The sequence below is a fragment of the Ranitomeya variabilis genome, chromosome 4, assembly GCF_051348905.1.
Source record: "Ranitomeya variabilis isolate aRanVar5 chromosome 4, aRanVar5.hap1, whole genome shotgun sequence".
Lineage (NCBI taxonomy): Eukaryota > Metazoa > Chordata > Amphibia > Anura > Dendrobatidae > Ranitomeya > Ranitomeya variabilis.
The window spans coordinates 698,373,905-698,397,333 of NC_135235.1; the positions used below are offsets into that span (position 1 = coordinate 698,373,905).

General features: G+C 45.6%; 3 protein-coding genes across 5 annotated transcripts in view; all 3 read left to right on the top strand.

The window, feature by feature from the left end:
- LOC143767747 (uncharacterized) overlaps window positions 1–23,429 on the top strand; it is a 336,680-nt gene that overhangs the window by 59,649 nt on the left and 253,602 nt on the right. The window lies entirely within an intron of this gene.
- LOC143767730 (uncharacterized) overlaps window positions 1,762–23,429 on the top strand; it is a 598,000-nt gene continuing 576,332 nt past the window's right edge. Inside the window, exon 1 of the mRNA XM_077256221.1 lies at window positions 1,762–1,896. Coding sequence (XP_077112336.1) covers window positions 1,894–1,896 — 3 coding nt within the window. The 5' untranslated portion in view covers window positions 1,762–1,893. The remainder of the gene's footprint in view (window positions 1,897–23,429) is intronic.
- LOC143767742 (uncharacterized) lies at window positions 1,885–23,299 on the top strand. Of its 2 annotated transcripts, none has more exons than XM_077256255.1 (7): window positions 1,885–1,961; window positions 2,600–2,748; window positions 2,878–3,057; window positions 3,141–3,264; window positions 3,348–3,445; window positions 4,924–5,014; window positions 22,048–23,299. In XM_077256255.1, exons 2-7 carry the CDS (start codon window positions 2,671–2,673, stop codon window positions 23,226–23,228), a joined length of 1,752 nt encoding a protein of 583 aa, XP_077112370.1. In that variant the 5' UTR covers window positions 1,885–1,961; window positions 2,600–2,670; the 3' UTR covers window positions 23,229–23,299. The 2 variants fall into 2 exon arrangements, with proteins under 2 accessions (XP_077112370.1, XP_077112371.1); XM_077256256.1 differs by having other exon boundaries at window positions 22,051–23,299.

Sequence of the window (23,429 nt, forward strand, 5' to 3'; positions counted from 1 at the left end):
ACTTGGCCAGGAATTTGCTCTCCACCGTAGGTACCAGCACTAGTACTCGATCCCCATGGTTGAAGTGTCTCACCCTCGCCGACCTATGGTACACCCTCTGGAGGATCTATTCCTGGGTTGTTTCTACACCCAGGTGACCACCTAACACATGTTTCACTCGGACACCTCCAGCTCAGGAATGTTGGGCCTCTGGGGATGCTGCCTCATCCTCATCGCCAACAAGCACACAAAATGGAAACCTGTCAGCTGTGGACTGCGATGAGGTCCAGACAATCAGATGTCCTCCCTTTCCCCCCATAAGTCCCACAATAATGCAAAGTCCCGACCTATTATAATAGGGTGCAATAGGTCCTTGACTTCGCCCACCTCATAGGATAAAGTTAGAGTTTATGACCACTTGGGCCACAGAGTAGTCCTAAGTGTCGCCATGGATGCATTGGACGCCCACCCTCTTTTCAGGAATCAGAGATCAGATAAGGTCTCATTCAGGCCCCAACGCCATGCCCCATTATACAGAAGAATAGCGCTAACTCCATAGTTCTTACACAGGACACAGAGATCAGACAAGGTCTCATATTCAGGCCCCAGCGCCATGCCCCATTATACAGAAGAATAGCGCAATCTCCATAGTTCTTACACAGGACACAGAGATCAGACAAGGTCTCATATTCAGGCCCCAGCGCCATGCCCCATTATACAGGAGAATAGCGCTATCTCCTTAGTTCTTACACAGGACATAGAGATCAGACAAGGTCTCATATTCCGGCCCCAGCACCATGCCCCATTATACAGAAGAATAGCGCTATCTCCATAGTTCTTACACAGGACACAGAGATCAGACAAGGTCTCATATTCAGGCCCCAGCACCATGCCCCATTATACAGAAGAATAGCGCTATCTCCATAGTTCTTACACAGGACACAGAGATCAGACAAGGTCTCATATTCAGGCCCCAGCACCATGCCCCATTATACAGAAGAATAGCGCTATCTCCATAGTTCTTACACAGGACACAGAGATCAGACAAGGTCTCATATTCAGGCAGTTCCTATTTTACTCCAACCCTCTTTATATGACCGACATCAGAGTCTCACTATACCGAGGAGAGAAGCTCCAGGGACACAGACCCCATCTGGTCCTAACACGCTGGGGGCCCGGAGTATCCAGCCACGGGGCCTGGAATCTGTCATTTGTGGCCCAAGCGTTTCTTGTAGAATAAATCCCTTTCTTATACAGTCCTGTAGTAATGACTTTGTGCTCACGTTTTCTAGGAGGGTTCGTCTGACTCCATCGTATGTTATGAGTGTATGCGCGAGAGACGAGAGGCTGATGTGTGCAGTGTTACTGTGTGTGTGCGGGTCAGTTCTACAAGGGGATAGAGAGCTGCGGGGTCTGTGAGCAAAGCTGGGGGTATATGGGTGTATACAGCGTACATGGTGGTCCGTACACAGGGCTCCGCTCAGTACACGCCCGACTCTGCTCCGTACACACGTGGCTCCTCCTCCACTCCATACATGTCGTACACACACGGCTCCGCTCCATACACCTCGTACACACACGGCTCCGCTCCATACACCTCATACACACGCGGCTCTGCTACATCCACACTGTAACCCCTCCTGACCCCACACATAAACTTCCCCTCATCCAGCACCATGACAACCAGCACAGCAGAGTCCTGCATACACTGAGGCCCCTGATCATGTGACCCCTGACTCCTCCCCTCCTGTGACCTCATCACAGGTCCTGTACACACAGAGCAGCCGTAGAAATCTCAGACCTCGGTGGTCTCCCCCAACTTCTGCTCTTTCTCCTTCTTTTCTTGCAGGGGCCGCAGTGGATTTCATCCTAGATCCATAGAGCCGAGTAGAGGAGCGATGTTCCTTCAGTCTGATGGTAATTGATGGTGATATTTGTCCAACGGCCACTGTACCGAGTAAATCCCACCAGGACTGTAGCAGGTAAAGACCCCAATATCCACAGGTGTCCCTTGTAATTTGGGAAAGTACCAAAGAAAACCATCATATCCCGAGAAAGAGAAACCCCGTACATGGAGACATTGGCCTCAGATATCTCCGGTCTTGTTCTTACCAACAATCTCTTATAAAAGCCTCAAACTTCTGTGTGTGACTCAGAGCTGAGATCTAACGTGATAGAAGATTACAGTGCGGGGAAGACGGGAAACCTCCATATAGAGGCCGGTGGGGATGGAGTCAGTGACCGACTCTGGACAAATCTGTTTCTAGAGCCGTAGTAGAAGATGAAGATGTCGTCCTCATCATGAAGTAGTTATTTCTCCTGTCACGTGTAATGAATATCTCCTGCAGTATTGCTAATGCCGATTCCAGGGTCGGGAAATGAGACGAGAATTAGCGTTATGGAAGATGAGTCTATGAGGAACGTATTCAGCTGCCGACTCCGAGGGAGAAACTGCTTGTTGTCTGTGGCCTAAATATATAGGTTTTATTAGTAGATGTAAAGAAGGAAACTAAATACTGTAAAATAATAAATCTCCTCATATGTTTCCCTTATTATCTCCAGTAATTATATTATTACACAGGATTTTTATGATGTTACATCGGCTCATCTTCTCATTCAGGTCTCTACAATATCGGATCCTCTCAGTGAAGATCTTCTATAGAAGAGAATTTCCTGATTTATCCTTCAAGGATGGATATGGACAGAGACAAGATGGCGGAGAGGATATTACACCTCACCCTAGAGATCCTCTTCCGGCTTACTGGAGAGGTGAGAGATTCTGATGACGTCACTTTACATCATTCTTATCTATGGGAATAACAGATGGACAGAACTGGAGAGGTGAGGACTCTGGAAATGTCTGTAGTGAGATTTATCAATGTGTCTCTCCATAACCAGGATTACACAGTAGTGAAGAAGACCTCTAGTGAGCGCTGTCAGGACCCTGTGTCTGAGGGATGGGGAAGACCCCTGAGCCCAATCATGTGGCCTCCACCTCACCCCCTGATACATGAGGACATCAATGGCCAGAAGATCCTAGAACTCGCCTACAAGATGATTGAGCTGCTGACTGGAGAGGTGACACTGCTGGGAATGCTGGGACATTACACAGTAACGCTATGAAGGGATCGGGGGGATGACGGTATCATTGTATGTGTCAGGTTCCTATAAGGTGTCAGGATGTCGCTGTCTATTTCTCCATGGAGGAGTGGGAGTATTTAGAAGGACACAGAGATCTGTACAAGGACGTCATGATGGAGGTTCCCCAGCCCCCCACATCACCAGGTAATAGACAGGACTAAATACACATGGCCTATAATTATCTGTTTGTAAAGAATGAATTCAGTCCCTGTATGTGTTTCCTCCAGATCTATCCAGTAAGAGGACAACACCAGAGAGATGTCCCCGTCCTCTTCTTCCAGAGGACTGTAAACAAGAAGATCCCAATGCTCCTCAGGATCATCAGGTAGATGGAGAGAAGGTGTCATGAGATGTTCTCTATGTCTTGATGGCTGTGAAGGTCTGGTTCTGGGTTATTCCAAGTCAAATGAACCAATGAATATTACCACTAGATTTTTAATTCTTTTGAGAATTTCTTCCTTGGTAATACTGTGTTAGAGTACGCAAAATATGAAGAAGAAAAATTCTATAAATTTTATTTTTTTTTAAATTAATTTTTAAAGTTGTGAAAAAAAATTAGAATTTCTGGGAAAAACACCATTCAACTTAGAGCAGTAGAGGATTCCAACAGATATGTCACGAGTATCTTTGTTAATATTTTACCCATGCAGAATCAAATGCAAAATTTCAAAACGCATTTTCGAAAAATCAATATGAAATAAAATGAGCAGAAAATCCTCATGTGCCTCCTATGCTCCTGGCCACATCTGGACCAAAATTTACATTGGGCTCTTATTGGGACCATGCTTAAATAAAAACAAAAACAAAGAATACCTCTTTATGAGCAGCGTCACTTCAGAAATCTTGAATTCAGGTCTGTTCCGTCTGTGGGATAATAGTGTTGGGTCAAGGATTTCCAAATAAAAAAATCATGTTTTTTAGATATTGGAAGGGATAATTCGACTGATTCTTCACACGATGAACAGCTGACTGGACCGTGAGATGAGCTTTATAAACACTGAAATCTTCCCGCTCAAACTGCTCTCCACCAGTCCAGTCACATCTCCCCAATCCTCAGTAACGGGGAGGCTTGCGAGCCACATCCAGCTCTCTCCACACTCACAGTAGTGACACCCAGAGCCCCCATTACTGGTATAATGACGGCCAAAGCTTGCCCACACAAATCACACTTAGGCAGTATAACAAGATCCAGGGGATCCTACCTTACCCCCTCTCCGATCTGCACCACTATGAGGGGCTACTCACAAAAGTCTCCATCTGGAGACCTACTCTTCATAGCTGATTACTAGACCTGGTGCTAATGCACCAAGCTAGTAGACCGTTGCGGGCCACACATCTTTTTTTTTTTTTTCAAAATTGCACATTTTTAATTTGGCTAATCTTATGATATATCAAATTAAACCCTGTACCGTTCTAAACTAAATGTCCTCTCCAATATCTTATTTCTAATACAAGATATGATAAAAACTGTAACATCATACAAGTCCAAAATTCAGACTTTCTTGAAACTTTAGAAATCTATAAAATGTAATGGAGATAAAAATGTAAAACTTTTTTTTTTTTTTGGGAATTCACTAAAATAGCACTTAATAAAACAAATTAAATAAAAATCTAAAGACATGAGGTAAAAAAATATTCAGATTGGGGACACTTGATATGGAATTACCCTGCTCACTCTTGTTTTATCCACCAGTATTATATGTTTTATACTTGTGTAATGAGAACGGTGGAGATAGCAGGATTAGAGCTGATCATAGATGTGACTTCTCCATCTGTCTGTGACTTTTACAATATTTGTTTCAGGGTGAAGATCTGACCCATATTAATACTACAGAGACATATGTGAGGGGTGATGAGCGGTGTAAAGAGGAGGTTCCTACATATGACTACCCAGGTGAGTAGTGACCACTAAATGCAGAGAAGTCACAGATTCTTCTCAGTCACCGGCTGTGGCTGCTTTATCGGTGGTGTAGTGCGGCCGTATCACAATCTAGTGATCGTCATTTTGCCTCCCGACCACAACATTCTCCTCCACCAAAAACTGTTTAAGGCCGGTTTCACACGTCAGTGTCTCCAGTACGTGAGGTGACAGTTTCCTCACGTACCAGAGACACTGACACACGTAGACCCATTAAAATCAATGCATCTGTGCAGATGTCATTGATTTTTTGCGGACCGTGTCTCCGTGTGCCAAACACGGAGACATGTCAGTGTTCGTGGGAGCGCACGTATTACACGGACCCATTAAAGTCGTTGTCCGTCTGCAGTCCGTGTGCGTGCTGGAGACAGCGCTACAGTAAGCGCTGTCCCCCCCACATGGTGCTGAAGCCGCGATTCATATCTTCTCTGCAGCAGCGTTTGCTGCAGAGAAGATATGAATAATAGTGTTTAAAATAAAGATCTATGTGTCCGCCGCCCCCCCACCCCCTGTGCGCCCCCCCCCCCCCGCTGTTCAGAAAATACTCACCCGCTTCCCTCGTTGGCTGTCGGTGCTTCCTGGTCTGGCCGCGGCTTCCACTGTATGCGGTCACGTGGGGCCGCCGATTACAGTCATGAATATGTGGCTCCACCTCCCATAGGGGTGGAGTCGCCTATTCATGAGTGTAAATGAGCGGCCCCACGTGACCGCATACAGTAGAAGGCGTGGGGCAGACCAGGAAGCAGCGACAGCCAACGGGGGAGCGGGTGAGTTTTCCGAACAGCGGGGGGGCGCACAGGGGGTGGGAGGGCGGCGGACACATAGATCTTTATTTTAAACACTATTATTCATATCTTCTCTGCAGCAAACGCTGCTGCAGAGAAGATATGAATCGCAGCTTCAGCACCGGATGCTGGTACGTGTGGTACCCAGCACGGTGCGTGTGGTACCCAGTGGGCACACGGGCGGCACACGTGTGCCACACTGATGTACACAAGAAAAGTAGGGGCACACGGACACGGATAATTCCGGTACCGATTGTTTCCGGTACCGGAATTATCTGGACGTGTGAGACTGCCCTAAATGACTTTGGGCATTGAAAGCCCTTTTCCCAGGACGTCCCTCCTGACAGCACCACCAGGAGGTTATCCTTCATATCCTTGATAGGGACAGGAACACAGAAGAGGTTAAATAGCCCCTCCCCACCTCCACCCTTCAGTGTTTTTCCGGTCCCTATCAGGGACAGAAGCAGGAAGAAGAGCACAGGCATGTGAAGATACAGTTTACCTGGGCTCCAGCTCCTGCAGCGGGGTTGGAGTAGAGAGATGGTATGCCCTCAATACCGCTGATACCGCGAGAGGTCCCTCAGTGGTCGGTAGAGCGGGTGCTCCCGAATTCAGCCACATTCCCTCCGAGGACACTGGGCTGCAACTGCTGCGCGGCGCCCTATGGGCGGGCTTCCGCAATGCTTGTTCTGGCAATGTGGCACCACTGCAGGTCGCTGGGAAGTTGCCGCTCGCCGGGTCGGCGTCTCCCTCCAGTGCGACGCCATGACACCGGAAGTCGCGTACTGACGACTTCCAGGGGCGGCCCTAAATGGGCCGGCGGGCGCTCCAGGAGGGGACGCGACTTCTAAGCAAAGATCCAATATCCAGGGTGCATTCCACGGGGCGCATGCACTGTCAGAAGTGACAGCAGGATCCAAACGAGCAGCAGCTGTGATCGGAAGGAGGACGATTCAGATGTCTTGAAGCCGGGTAAGACAAACTTTTTAAGACCGACTGCTGACAGCACACACTGACTCAGTAAGATGGAGAGTGCTAGCCGTCCTGACGTCCAGTCCGAATCTCCCTTGGACCATGTGAGTGAGCTACGATAACATCTTCCAAGGCAGTCTATACACAGTTAGCTATAGGACCTTCCTTTTCCGTATTTTCTAGGATAAGGAAACAACTAAGTGCTCCACAACAGCGATCAAGAGAAGATCTAATAAGTGCCCATTATGCGCCGCAAGACTTCCAGATGCATACGAAAAAAAGCTGTGCGAGTCATGCATCGCCAAGCTGCTCAAACAAGAGCAATCATCCTTATTGGATAATATACACACCATGATCAGAGAAGAGGTTCAGGCCGCTATAGCTACTACTGAACCGCCCCAGGTTCCCTCGCCTAAGAGACCCAGTTGGAACATGAATCCAAGCTCTGAGGAAGGTGAAGTATCGGGCTACTCTTCCGGTGATCGGAAGAGATATTTATTTTACTGTTACAGGCAGTCCAAAACACCATGAAAGTGGAAGAAGCTACGGAGCCAATGACAGTCCAGGACGAAATGTTCGGAGGACTAAGGGCTCAAAGAGATAGGGTCTTCCCCATGAATTATCACATATCAGCCATGATATTAGAGGAATGGGAAGATGTGAGGAAAAAACTTATAGTCCCAAAAGACTTTAAATTCTGACTTTTTTTGATCGCGTGTTATTCCACTTTTTGTTTGGCGGTATGATAATAAAGCGTTGTTTTTTGCCTCGTTTTTTTTTTTTTTTTTGCCGTGTTCACTGAATGGGTTAACTAGTGGGACAGTTATAGGTCGGGTCGTTACGGACGCGGCGATACTAAATATGTGTACTTCTATTGTTTGTTGTTTTTTTTTTATTTAGATAAAGAAATGTATTTATAGGAACAATATCTTTTTTTGGGGGGGGAATTTTTTTTATATTTTTTTACACCTGTGAATATTTTATTTTGTTTTACACTATAACATTGCCCCAGGTGGGGGGCCTCATGTTATAGTGTAAGATCGCCGATCTGACACTTTGCTGTGCACTGTGTCAGATCGGCGAACTGAAGTGCACAGATCCAGGCTTCCCGGCGCCTGCTCTGAGCAGGCGCAGTGAAGCCACCTCCCTGCAGGACCCGGATGCCGCAGCCATCTTGGATCCGGGCCTGCTGCAGGGAGGAGGAGGTAAGAGACCCTCGGAGCAACGCGATCACATAGAGACATACTTGCCAGGTGGGACAGAAAACAGATGTCATTGGACGACAAAATATCTTTAACCATAGAAGGAAGATGCTCCCTGTACTGGTGGATCAACATCTCAAATCTGCAGCAGGGCAAACCCTGGCGAGTGTCTCCATGCATAAATATAACTACGGACGCAAGTCTCAGTGGCTGGGGAGCTCATATAGAAGGTCTTTATCTTCAGGGAACATGGCCCTCATGGATAAGCGACAGCTCCTCAAACTTCAGAGAACTCAGCAGTTTTGGAAGCACTGAGCAGATGAGCAGATCTCAGCAACAGCGCAATGACCTTCACGTCAGAATATTCTCAGACAATTCAACTACAGTCTCTCACCCTACACCAAGGAGGTCCAAGACACCGTCATCTTCAAGACCTAACAAACATAATATTCTCTTGGGCAGAACTCAATGTAAGATCCCTAACGGCGGTACATTTGAAGGGCGAAAGAAGCCAAGTAGATTTTCTCAGCAGGAAGAAAATCCAACCCACAGAGTGGGCCTTAAATCAAGAAGTCTTTCTACATCTTACCGCCATCTGGGGCTTCCCAGAGATAGATTTATTCGCTTCAAGGATAAATTCAAAAACAAGACGCTTCTTTTCACTAAATCCAGGAGACAACCCGACAGCAGTGGACGCCTTAGCCCAGGATTGGGATATGGAACTGGCTTATGCCTTCCCTCCACTGCCCTTAATTCCGAGAGTTCTACAGAAGAGTCAGGAGAGTCTGACAACGGTTATTCTAATAGCGCTGTACTGGCCCAGGAGAAGCTGGTTTCTAGTACTAAAGCAGATGGCGGTGGAAGATCCAATCCTTCTACCACTACAACGAAATCTCCTGACACAGGGCCCTCTTGTTCATCACAATCTAGAATTCCTACAGCTTTCAGCCTGGATCCTGAGAAGGAAATGCTAAAATTGAGAGGCCTCTCGGAATCAGTCATATCTACCTTACAAAAGAGTAGGAAGCCAGTCACTTCAGCCATATATCTTAACCCCTTAAGCCCCGAGGGTTGTTTGCACGTTAATGACCGGGCCAATTTTTACAATTCTGACCACTGTCCCTTTATGAGGTTATAACTCTGGAACGCTTCAACGGATCCCGGTAATTCTGAAATTGTTTTCTCGAGACATATTGTACTTCATGATAGTGGTAAAATTTCTTTGATATTACCTGCGTTTATTTGTGAAAAAAATGAAAATTTGGTGAAAAGTTAGAAAATTTCGCAATTTTCCAACTTTGAATTTTTATGCCCTTAAATCACAGAGATATGTCACACAAAATACTTAATAAGTAACATTTCCCACATGTCTACTTTACATCAGCACAGTTTTTGAAAAAAAATAAAATTTTGTTAGGAAGTTATAAGGGTAAAAAGTTGACCAGCAATTTCTCATTTTTACAACACTTTTTTTTTTTAGGGACCACTTCACATTTGAAGTCATTTTGAGGGGTCTATATGATAGAAAATACCCAAGTGTGACACCATTCTAAAAACTGCACCCCTCAAGGTGCACAAAACCACATTCAAGAAGTTTATTAACCCTTCAGGTGTTTCACAGGAATTTTTGGAATGTTACAAAAAAAAAATGAAGATTTAATTTTTTTTTCACAAAAAACTTACTTCAGCTCCAATTTGTTTTATTTTACCAAGGGTAACAGGAGAAAATGGACCCCAAAAGTTGTTGTACAATTTGTCCTGAGTACTCAGATACCCCATATGTTGGGGTAAACCACTGTTTGGGCGAATGGCAGAGCTCGAAAGGAGCGCCATTTGACTTTTCAATGCAAAATTGGCTGGAATTGAGATGGGACGCCATGTTGCGTTTGGAGAGCCACTAATGTGCCTAAACATTGAAACCCCCACAAGTGACACCATTTTGGAAAGTAGACCCCCTAAGGAACTTATCTAGATGTGTGGTGAGCACTTTGACCCACCAAGTGCTTCACAGAAGTTTATAACGCAGAGCCGTGAAAATAAAAAATCATTTTTTTCCCACAAAAATGTTTTTTTTAGCCCAGCAAATTTTTATTTTCCCAAGGGTAACAAGAGAAATTGGACCCCAGAAGTACTGAGTGTCCTGAGTATGCTGATAGCCCATATGTTGTGGTAAACCCCTGTTTGGGCGCACGGGAGAGCTTGCAAGGGAAGGAGCACTGTTTTACTTTTTCAACGCAGAATTGGCTGGAATTGAGATCGGACGCCATGTCGCGTTTGGAGAGCTCTGATGTGCCTAAACAGTGGAAACCCTCAATTCTAACTGAAACCCTAACCCAAACACACACCTAATCCCAACCACACCCCTAACCCCAACCCTAACCACACCCCTAATTTCAACACACCCCTAACCCTAATCCCAACCATAACCCTAACCACACCCCTAACCCTGACACACCCCTAACCCTAATCCCAACCATAAATGTAATCCTAGCCTTAACCCTAGCCCCAACCCTAACCCTTGCCCTAACCATAATGGGAAAATGGAAATAAATACATTTTTTTTATTTTTCCCTAACTAAGGGGGTGATGAAGAGGGGTTTAATTTACTTTTATAGTGGGTTTTTTAGCAGATTTTTATGATTGGCAGCTGTTACACACTAAAAGACGCTTTTTATTGCAAAAAATATTTTTTTGCGTTACCACATTTTGAGAGCTATAAGTTTTCCATATTTTGGTCCACAGAGTCATGTGAGGTCTTGTTTTTTGCAGGACGAGTTGACGCTTTTATTGGTAACATTTTCGGGTACGTGACATTTTTTGATCGCTTTTAATTCCAATTTTTGTGAGGAAGAATTACCAAAAACCAGCTATTCATGAATTTCTTTTTTTTTGGGGGGGGAGGGAGCGTTTATACTATTCCGTGTTTGGTAAAATGGATAAAGCAGTTTTATTCTTCGGGTCAGTACGATTACAGCGATACCTCATTTATATAATTTTTTTAATGTTTTGGCGCTTTTATACGATAAAAACTATTTTATAGAAAAAAGAATTATTTTTGTATCGCTTTATTCTGAGGACTATAACTTTTTATTTTTTCTCTGATGACGCTTTGTGGCGGCTCGTTTTTTTGCGGGACAAGATGACGTTTTCAGCGGTACCATGGTTATTTATATCTGTGTTTTTGATTGCATGCTATTCCATTTTTTGTTCGGCGGTAGGATAATAAAGCATTGTTTTTTTGGGGGGGTTTATGGTGTTCACTGAAGGGGTTAACTAGTGGGATAGTTTTATAGGTCGGGTTGTTACGGACACGGCGATACTAAATATGTGTACTTTTATTGTTTTGTTTTGTTTTTTATTTAGATATAGGAATGTATTTATGGGAACAATATTTTTTTCTTTATTTAGAATTTTTTTTTTTTTTTTACACATCTAAATATATATTTTTTTACTTTATAACATTGCCCCAGGGGGAGGCATCATGTTATAAGGTCAGACCGCTGATCTGAAACTTTGCAATGCACTATGTCAGATCAGTGATCTGACGTGCACTGCTCCTGGCTTACCAGCGCCTGCTCTGAGCAGGTGCTTGGTAAGCCACTTCCCTGCAGGACCCGGATGCAGCCCCACAGCCATTTTGGATCCCGGGCCTGCAGGGAGGAGACGTTCGGTACAAGGTGAGCACATTGCCTTGTACCGAGGGTCTCAGGGAAGCACGCAGGGAACCCCCTCCCTGCACGATGCTTCCCTATGCCCACGGAACACTGCGATCATGTTTAATCGCGGTGTGCCGGGGGTTAATGTGCCGAGGGCGGTCTGTGACCGCTCCTGGCACATAGTGCCGGATGTCAGCTGTGATAGTCAGCTGACACCCAGCCGCGATCGGCACGTGCTTCCCCCCGTGAGCGTGGCCGATCGCTATGACGTACTATCCCGTCCCTGGGAATTAAGTCCCAGGTCACCTTGACGGGATAGTATGTCATATGGGATTAAGGGGTTAAAGTCTGGAAAAAATTCTGCTTATATTGTACAGGCCCAATTTCCCTTAAACAGGAACCTGATATTCCTCAAATCTTAGATTTTCTTCAGGCTGGCTTTGACAAGGGTCTAAAGCCCGGGACCCTAAAAGTACAAATCTCGGCTCTGAGCTCCTTCTTTGATTGCCCGCTGGCAGAATACCCTTGGGTGGTAAAGTTTATTAGAGCCACAATGCGTAGCTCCATCCCTCCTTAGGACCTAAATTTGGTCCTGAATAATTTACGGGAAAATCTTTACGAACCCCTAGATCAAGCAGATCTCAGATCGGTAACACTTAAAACAGTGTTTCTGGTGGCGATAACCTCAGCCAGACGTATAGGGGAAATTCAAGCCCTTTCCATAAAAGACCCATATCTAAGGATACAGGACGACTGTATCATTCTTAAGCTAGATCCGGCCTTCATTCCAAAGGTAGTAACTGACTTTCATAGGAGCCAGGAAATACTGCCCACCGTGTGTCAGGACTATAAAAACAAGAAAGAAACGTGCACTCCATTCTCTGGATGTTAAAAGAACAGTCCTACAATACCTGAAACTCACAGAAGGCTGGAGACTAGATTCAAATCTCTCCATCCAGATGGCAGGGAAAAATAGAGGAAGGAAGGCATCAAAAGCCACCTTAGATAGGTGGATAAAACTAGCCATTTCCACAGCATACTCCTCGGCAGTAAAAATCCCGCCAGAAGGCCTTAAGGCCCACTCGCTGAGAGCAGTCTTGGCTTCTTGGGCAGAGAGTGCAGGGGCTTCCATGGATCAAATTTGCAGGGCCGCGACTTGGTCCAAAATAGATACTTTCTGTAGACATTACAAACTGGATGTTCTGTCAAACCAATAGACTGCCTTTGTGAGGAAAGTCCTCCAAGCAGTAATCCCACCCTAATAGTACTTATTTGGTACTTCTTCTGGTGGTGCTGTCAGGAGGGACGTCCTGGGAAAGTAGGAATTAGTCCTGCGGGTAATGTAATTTCCAGGAGTCCATCCTGACACCACCTCTTTTATTACCTCCCGTATATATTTCCTATCTGATGTGGTGTAAAACATTTGTAATGGAAATTTAATAAAATGGCGTTGCATCCATCCTGGTGTGGTACTTGGAAAAGACCCTGAGGGGTGGAGGTAGGGAGGGGCTATTTAACCTCTTCTGTGTTCCTGTCCCTATCAAGGATATGAAGGACAACCTCCTGGTGGTGCTGTTGATATCCGCAACGTGTGCACATAGCCTAATGTTTTTTCCATTCACAGATGATGGACCTGTTTGGACTTGTTTTTTGTGAGATGAGAATTGGTATTATTTTTGTCTACATAACATTGATTGGTTTCTTTTTATTCTATATTTGGGAGGCAGAATGAACAAACGGTTGAACACCACACACAACTGGTTCATCTAATAAGGTTTTCTGTTAGATGGGAACTGTCATTGTCTTGGTAAATAATTAGTTTTTTACATAGCTTGCCATTTTTATGGACAGTTTAATTAGAAATGTTCAAAAATATAAAACTCAAGGATATTTTATTAAAAAATAATTGTTGGGGCGTGGTCTGGAGCTTGAGCGGGGCAGACGTGGGTGACAAGAGCTCCCCAGTATTTTCTGCCTGGGGACCCCAAAATTGCGTCCAAGCCCCTGGGAATCCCACATCTGCGAACACAGGGAGTCGCTGAACAGACACCGCCTGAACCCGGCGCTGTGAGAAGTACAGTGAAGTGAAGACGCCGGCAGGAATACGCAGCGCCTCAGCCAGACGGCGCCATCTTTGTTTTCCTCTGCAGCCCCTGCAGTGAAGGAGCTCCTACAGCAGAGGAGCATCACGCTGCAGAGCCCCGAGGTGATCACAGCTGTGAGGCAAGGAGGGGGATAGCGGCTCTTGGCGGCAGGTCCGGTGAGTCGGGGATCGTTGGTAGCGCAGGAGGAGACCGCCCGCTCTCCAGCAGCCAGCGTCACACAGAGGCTGCGGCGGTCCGGTCCACTCACCTAGGGGAGACTACCACACCGCCCGTCCCTATCGTCCCCTCACTCTCACCTCCTCCGTCCCAGCCCTGCCAGACGTGGGTGAAGTGCGGAGGCCTGCGGGAGATTGAAGCAGCGGCAGTTCTTGTCCTCCCTCCCCCACCTCTGGGACTGTATTTTGGCGCCAATCGCCGCCATTATAAGCAGGAGCAGGAACAGCTCCTTCACGGCGACGTCACACTGCCCTGGGATTAGCATCGGTCGGGAGAGACTGTACGGCTCCATCAGAGCTCCGGTTTAACCCCCTGAAACCTGGAATAAAGGGGAAGTTTTTCTGGGGAGGGGATTTTGCTGAGTGAGGAGCAGGACACGCTGTGTAGCCTCTCGGACCTCCTATTCACCCCCCACGGCCATCCATTAACATATAAAACTCTTGTTCAGAGAGTCTCTCTTCCATAGCACACTGCTGTGCCTGCTATTCTGCTGCCCCATACCCACTTCTCTTAATATATTAAAGGAGAGCCACATCCAAGGTTAAGAAACGGGCTAGTAGACTACAAAGCTGCTGTAGACGTCTTCCACCCTCGCACCCCTACCCTACAGGAGAGCCGCGACTTCAGCTTGTGAGACCAAAAGGTCGATGGTTAAGATAAAATCACGCTTACTTAACACCTACTGGCCTAGAAAGATAGCTGTGGATGTTTGTGCACTGTTACACTGAGGCACACTCCAGCAGAGACCGTCTCCCGTGCTGGGATCGCTCCCCGCCTGCAGCCTGTACTTTTGTGCCTTGTCTCCTGCTGCCCCACACCCATCTGTTTAACACTTACTGGGCTGGAGATAGCTGTGGATATCTGTGCACTGTTACACTGAAGCACACTTCAGCAGAAAGCGTCTCCCCATGCTGGGATCACTCCCTGCCTGCAGCCTGTACTTGTGCCTTATCTCCTGCTGCCCCATAACCATCTGTTTAACACTTAAGGTACCGTCACATTAAGCGACGCTGCAGCGATAGCGACAACGATGCCAATCGCTGCAGCGTCGCTGTTTGATCGCTGGAGAGCTGTCACACAGACCGCTCTCCAGCGACCAACGATGCCGAGGTCCCCGGGTAACCAGGGTAAACATCGGGTTGCTAAGCGCAGGGCCGCGCTTAGTAACCCGATGTTTACCCTGGTTACCAGCGTAAAAAAAACAAACAGTACATGCTCACCTGCGCATCTCCCAGCGTCTGCTTCCTGACACTGACTGAGCTCCGGCCCTAACAGCAGAGCGGTGACGTCACCGCTGTGCTTTCACTTTCACTTTAGGGCCGGATCTCAGTCAGAGCAGGAAGCAGACGCTGGACGCGCAGGTGAGTATGTACTGTTTGTTTTTTTTACTTTTACGCTGGTAACCAGGGTAAACATCGGGTTACTAAGCGCGGCCCTGCGCTTAGTAACCCGATGTTTACCCTGGTTACCAGTGTAAAACATCGCTGGTATCGTTGCTTTTGGTGTCAAACACAACGATACACGGCGATCGGACGACCAAATAAAGTTCTGGACTTTATTCAGCGACCAGCGACATCACAGCAGGATCCTGATCGCTGCTGCGTGTCAAACTAAACGATATCGCTTAGCGAGGACGCTGCAACGTCACGGATCGCTAGCGATATCGTTTAGTGTGACGGTACCTTAACTGGGCTGGAGAGATAGTTGTAGATGTTTATGCACTGTTACACAGAAGCACACTTCAGCAGAAAGCGACACCTTGTGCTGAGATCACCCCCCCACCTGCAGCCTACACTTGTGCCTTATCTCTTGCTGCCCCATTGCCTACTGCCGCCCTGAGTACGAGGCACTTCAATTCAGCAGAAGGTAGCAGACGTTGTGGCCGGGACTGAGCACACTAAAAGCAGTACCATTAGCTTCCAGCCCATGTGGCCTCCCTCCACATGCGGCTCATCTTGCAACTAAGTGAAATCAGCAAGTAGATAAAACTTTATTGACGGGCGCATGTGCAGAGTGCGGCAATGACAGTCATGTTGTGCTGAGCTCTGCTACCCGACGGACCCCATTCAACCCTTTCCAGCGACCGAAACATTGTAAATATTCCCCTCCCGGGGACAGTCTGACTCTAAGAGCAGGGCAATCAGTAATGCCAAAAAAGGGGGGCGCAGCACAGCCGACGGGCCGCACCATTTCAGACCTCCTTATGAACGGCACCGCCTCCAAAATGGCTGCAGCAACTAACCCTCCGTCTGCTTCGGCAACTCGGGGTAGTGGGGGCGCAGAGCGGGATGATGCTTCCCCAAACTCTGAAGCAATGATTTCAACGGCTGCCCTCACGAGGTCCTTGCAAGAAACCTTTAGAGAGGAGCTTACCACCGCCATGCAGAGTATCTCATCCCAGTTGCAAGACCTAGAACAGCGCACAAATAACTTGGAGGAAAAAATGGATGTTGTCTCTGACGCGCTGGAGGAAGATCAGGAGACCCTCAAGCGGCATACCGACCGTATTACTGAGTTGGAATTGAGATGTGAGGATTATGAGAACAGGTCCAGAAGAAGCAACATTCGAATTAGAGGACTTCCTGAACATGTGGTTGCCCTTAAAGATACAGCAGCAGCCCTTTTTGCAGCCCTTCTACCTGACCTAGACCCGGCCCTTCTCCATATTACAAGAATACACAGGGCACTGGGTAAGCCAAGATCTAATGCTATGCCCAGAGATGTAATACTAAAGATGCACTATGAGGAGACCCGTGATCAGATCTTGCTGGCGGCTAGAAACCAACCTATCTTACCTGGCCTACCAGACTCAGTGCACATTTATGCAGACATTGCGCCCACTACATTGGCCAGAAGAAGGGCCCTCAGGCCAATTACTACCTCCCTACAAGAGGCTCAGGTTAAATACAAGTGGGGTTTTCCATTCGCTCTTATCTTCACTTTCAAGTCTCAGCTCTATACCTGCCGGTCACTAGAGGAAGGAACCCAGGCCTTGATAAAGGCTAGCATTCCACTATCTTCAGAGACTCCTTCGCTTCCACAAAGAAAACCCAGGCCAACAAGGGAGTGGACAAACCATCCCAGAACAAGAAGTCAAGACACTCAGATTACCTGATTTGCATACCTCAAGATTTGACATCCCCAAAATAATTCATGTTTCTCTAGGCTATATTTATGGGGCCAGTTGTTATCTTTGCCCTGCTCTGGATTTAGGTTAACTACCTAGCAGTTAATGTTCGGTCTATCTACAGTTGTTGTATTACCTGCTAATGCATTATCTAGTTCCCTTCTCCTCCCCCCCCCCTTTTTTTTTTTTTTTTTTTCTTTATTCCTTCCCCTTCCCCCCCTTCCCTTCCCCCCCTTCCCTTCCCCCCCTTCCCTTCCCCCCTTCCCCTCCCCCCTCTCCTCCCCCCTTCTCCCTCTCCCTTCTCCCACCTCCCTTCTTCCCCCCTCCCTTCTCCCCCCTCCCTTCTCCCACCTCCCACCTCCCTTCTTCCCCCCTCCCTTCTCCCCCCTCCCTTCTCCCCCTCCCCCCTCCCCTCTCCCCCCTCTCCCCCCCCTTCCTTCTCCCTCCTCCCCTCTCCCCCTTTTTTTTCTTTTTTTTTTTTTTCTTTCTCTTCTCTCCCATCCCTTTCCCCCGCCCCTTCTCTCCTCCTCTCTCCCCTTATTATACAGTCAACTTTATATGATTCAAGGGTTGGGGTCCTAAGGGTTGTACCATGCTGCCCAACCCTGGCGATTTTTGGCGTCCTTTTTAATATGGGACCCCAGATCGCCATACTTTGTGGGCTCAATGCCCTTTGGAAAACTTTTGTTCTGTTCTGTGTCGACGTCCTCCCCTTGTTTGTCTCTTTCCCTCTGTTCCCACATAGAGATTATGGCTGTGATGGTGAATTTGTAGGCCGAGGTCAGGTGGGAGGTGATGGTTTGCATTCTTCTAGCAGTACTCATTTAACCAAACATGTGTAGAGTGCTCTCCCATAATGTTAGGGGCTTTAACTCACCTGTAAAACGTAAAAAGGCCTTCCTCGATTATCAGAAGCACAATCCGGATGTAATCTGCATTCAGGAAACCCATTTTTCCAACTCATCCCAACCCAAATTCCTGGACGCACATTATTCAAAATTTTTCCTTTCAACCTGGGACCGCAAAACAAGGGGTGTGGCTATTCTAGTTAAAAACAGCTTTCCATTCCAACCCACCAACACGTATTCCGACTCTGAGGGCAGATTCATTATCTTGATGGGAACCCTGCAGGGTCTAAATATATGCATTGTTAATAGTTACCTGCCAACGGCCACTCAGACTCGGGTCATGCGTTTAATCTTATCAAAATTGGCCTCATTCTCATACCATCACCTTATCTGGTGTGGCGACTTTAATCTCACTCTCAGCCCGTCGCTTGACAGCAGCTCACTAAATCGAGTTGACATATCAAAAATAGACAGGAAAAAGATTCTACAAATGCTGAAAGTAAATTGTCTGGCCGATATCTGGCGAGAGCAAAATGGCCCTCAGAGGGGATATACTTACTTTTCACCTGCACAAAAGTCCTATTCCAGAATTGACCTACATCTCACATCCTCCAGAACCCTTCCCTCGGTTTTATTCTCCCGGCATATCGTACATATCGTATCGTCTTGGTCAGACCACGATGCGGTCCTATCTGCATTTAACTTTGCCATTACCTCTTCTAGACTCTTCAGGTGGAGACTAAATGAATCCCTACTAGTAGACCCATCGGTTTTATCTACCATAAAGGACGAACTGAATCTATATTTCCAAACCAACAATACTGCAGAGGTGTCCCCGGGAAATGTGTGGATGGCACACAAAAAATGTATAACAGAGACGCTAATTAAAATTGCCTCTAGCAAAAAAAAGCAAAGGTCTGAGCTACAATTACAATTAGAAAATAAACTCTCAAAATTAGAACAGGCAAACCAAAACCTCCCCTCACTTTATCTAATTAAGAAAATTCGTGAAACTAAATTACAACTCAATACCATTTTAACAAACAGATCAGAAAGAGCCCTGGCTTGGACGAAATCCACTTTTCACAAATATGCAAACAAACCAAGCAGCATGTTGGCCCGTAAACTTAAGAGTAGAGAGCTCCTGAATAATATCCCCCATATCAAAGATCCTTCAGGCCGTATCACTGCCCACCCTGATGCAATATATAAAACGTTTCAGCAATTTTATCAAAATCTCTACTCTCTCCCACGGCCTCCTTCTCCAACTCGCATCCAGAATTTCCTCAAAGACCTGACATTACCTAAAGTCCCAAATTCTGATATGGCACATCTTCAAGCGCCAATCGACTCTGAAGAAATAAAGGCAACGATCAAAAATTTGAAAAAAAATAAGGCTCCAGGGCCTGATGGGCTCACCGCGCAGTATTATAAAAAATTTGACAGCATACTTATACCTTATATACAAAGCTTTTGTAATGCTTTACTAAACGGAGCCCAAATGCCATCCGAATTTTACGTTGCCCACGTCACTGTGATTCCAAAACCGAAGAAAGATCACCTTTACCCCAAAAACTACAGGCCTATCTCACTGCTAAACATAGACTTAAAAATTTTTACATCTATAATCACGGCCAGAATAAATAAAATACTGCCTACCCTAATTCACCGGGATCAAGTGGGGTTCATTCCCAGAAGACAGGGCCCAGACAATATTAGGAGGAACCTTAATTTAATACATTTAGCTAATCACTCCAAACAGTCCTTACTCTTGTTAGCACTCGATATAGAGAAAGCCTTTGATTCGGTGTCGTGGTCGTACTTGTTCGAAGTCCTTGCAAAATTTGGCTTTCCGAGTGGTTTCACCTCCTGCCTTAGACTCCTGTACGACCACCCCACGGCCTATCTAAAGTTACCCTCAAACCAGCCTACCCCTATTAACATCCAACGTGGCACCAGGCAAGGATGCCCGCTCTCCCCAGCTCTATTCACCCTAGCCATGGAACCATTAGCGGAAGCTATCAGAACCAACCCTAACATTAATGGACCTACAATCAGAGGTGACCACTACAAGGCTAGCCTTTTTGCAGATGATCTGCTTTTGTCCTTAGTCAATCCCATAATTACACTCCCAAATCTTTTTGTCGCTCTCCATGAATTTGAAGTGGTCTCAGGCCTCAAGATTAACGTAGATAAATCCGAAGCCCTGTTTATTAACACTCCCAGGGATACACAAAACAACATAACAGCGCAATTCAAATTTACCAGAAATGAGCAATACTTAACCTATCTCGGCATAAATTTAACTTCCCATAGGTCGGCTTTATTTAAATGGAACTATGCTCCCTTAATTTCTAACCTCAAATCGGACCTTGCCAGATGGTCGTCCATGCCCTTATCCTGGTTGGGTAGACTCCATGCCATTAAGATGGTTTCCTTACCACGATTTCTGTATGTCTTTCGATCCCTGCCCATTCCTCTCCCTGCCAAAACGTTGCTAGATATTCACAACATGATTTCTAAATTCATATGGCAGGGGAAGAGGCCTAGAATAAGGCTTAAGACTGTTTATTAACAGAAGACGGGGAGGTCTGTCCCTACCCAACTTCATCTTATATTATAGAGCGGCCCAACTAGCCCAGCTAATAAGTGCTAATGCGGACAAACACAGCACTCCCAGATGGGTGAATCTCGAATCTCACCTCCTATCCCCATTCACCCTTCCTGGCCTCATGTGGACGTTGCAGAGACTCCCGAAAGGGATTCATAAGTCAGCCCCTTTTACAGCACACTCCCTGATGCTGTGGAGGAAGGAGAGATTTAAACACTCCCTACAATCCAGGTCCTCCTTAATGACACATATTTTTCACAATCCAGCTTTCTCCCCAGGGTTGGATCCTCGCCCTTTCAGTTGGTGGACATCTAGGGGTTTAATTACCCTTAAACAGCTTACCTCACCATTTAACACTCTACTTACCAAGCATGAGTTCATCCAAAAATACTCTCCACCAAGCTCTGAAATATTGCGTATCATCCAAATTTTTCATTTCGCTGAACAGATACTGGGACATGGTACCACCCACCGCCCTTCGGGTTATGAACAAATATGCTTAAGTGACCCACTGGGCGGGGGAGCTATCTCTTTAATTTATTCGAACCTAAATGCAATACCAGAAGATGTAAAACTTAAATATATGATACAGTGGGAAAATGACTTCAATAAGATAATGTCCCCATCTGATTGGCAAAAATGTTGTTGCTCCCTCACTAAGGGCAGTCTCCAGACTTCTATAGTTGAGACGTCTATCAAACTTCTACATAGAACATATCTAGTCCCGAGCAAGCTACATGCTATCTTCTCAAACATATCGGATCGGTGTTTCAGAGGGTGTGGTGCCCTGGGAGATCTGAGGCATACGTGGTGGGATTGCCCGGTCGTGTCCGCCTTTTGGTCAAAAATCAAATCTATTGTAGAGGAGCTGTATGGTGGGGCGATCCAGTTAGAAGAAACAGTGTTCCTACTGGGGGCCAGATACCCGGGCTTCTCCAACAAGCTCCATAATTTAGTTAATCAACTATTTCTTGCTGCTAAGCTGCACATTGCAGCGAAATGGAAAACAGCTACCCTATCTCTCTCCCCAGTAATTGACAAGATGAATACTATCATGCTATGTGAACGAATACAAGCTACAAGAGAGGACTCCTGGGAGTCATATTATAAAGTGTGGAGACCGTGGATTGAAAGGAATTCTAACAGTAATCTTGATCAGGCTTTAACATTATCTCTATGAGGCTAATCTAATATCTGATGGTTTCTATTGGACTCGCTCCTTATACCTGACCATTGATTGATTAATTGGTACCACTATGATGCAGTTATGGATCTCTTATGCCCCCCCCCCCTTCCTTCTTGTTCTTTCCATTTACCTGTCTTTGTCTATGTGTTTATTTGTATTGTTTAAATACCATGAAAGTTATTCTGAATTTTGATAATATTTAAGTATACTCCCCTGCGTGGGATTTTGTTGTAAAGCATTCTGGATTTATCTTGAAAATAAAAACTTGTTGAAACTAAAAAATAATTGTTTTTTATCTTAGCAGATGACTGTACCAGGAGATCAGAAGGACAGCTGACATCTTCAATTTTTAAATCTGATGATCTTGAGATCCTACAAGATACAAATGAAGTGAATACTATTACTCCAGATATAACATCATCCATTCATAGCAAAGATCTGTCAGCTGATCCTTTGAAACAGTTCCCTTCTTCTGATTCATTACTGACTACTAAGGGTAATCAAAGTCACAAAAGAGGCATTAAAAAAGAAACTGCTCCTAAAGCAAAGAAGTCATTTTCATGTTCAGAATGTGGGAAATATTTTACATGCAAATCATATTTTGTTACTCACCAGAGAATGCACACAGGGGACAGACCTTTTTCATGTTCAGAATGTGGGAAATGTTTTAAATGGAAAACAAATCTTGTTACACACCAAAGAACTCACACAGGAGAGAAGCCATTTTCCTGTTCAGAATGTGGGAAAAGTTTTAATTGTAAATTGAGCTTGGTTAGGCACCAGAGAACCCACACGGGGGAGAAACCTTTTTCCTGTTCAGAATGTGGAAAATGTTTTATCCAGAAATCAGATTTGGTTAAGCACCAGAGAACTCACACAGGGGAGACGCCTTTTTCATGTTCAGAATGTGGGAAATGTTTTAGCTGGAAATCAGATTTGGTTAGTCACCAGAGAACTCACACAGGGGAGACGCCTTTTTCATGTTCAGAATGTGGGAAATGTTTTAACCAGAAAACGCTTCTTGTTACACATTGGAGAACTCACACAGAGGAGAAGCCTTTTTCCTGTTCAGAATGTGAGAAATGTTTTAAATGCAAATCAGATTTGGTTAAGCACCAGAGAACTCACACAGGGGAGAAGCCGTTTTCATGTTCAGAATGTGGGAAATGTTTTATCCAGAAAGCGCATCTTATTAGACATAAGAGCAGTCACACAGAGGAGAAGCCTTTTTCCTGTTCAGAATGTGAGAAATATTTTAACCAGAAAGCGCATCTTGTTAGACATCAGAGCAGTCACACAGGGGAGAAGCCTTTTTCATGTTCAGAATGTGGGAAGTGTTTTAATCAGAAAGAGCATCTTATTAGACATCAGAGCAGTCACACGGAGGAGAAGCCTTTTTCCTGTTCAGAATGTGGGAAATGTTTTAACCTGAAAGAGCGTCTTGTTAGACATCTGAGCCGTCACACAGAGAAGCCTTTTTGATTATCTTAATGTGGGAAATATTTTACTTGGAAATCAACTGTTAATAAACATCAGAGATGTCACATGGGGGAGAAGCCACTTTTATGTTCATAATGTTGAAATAGTTTTAACCAAAATTGGATCTTCTTAAAGGGGTTGTCTCATGTCATTCCTCATGTTTGCTGATAAAATTAAACTTTATTAATTCCAAATGTAAAACTA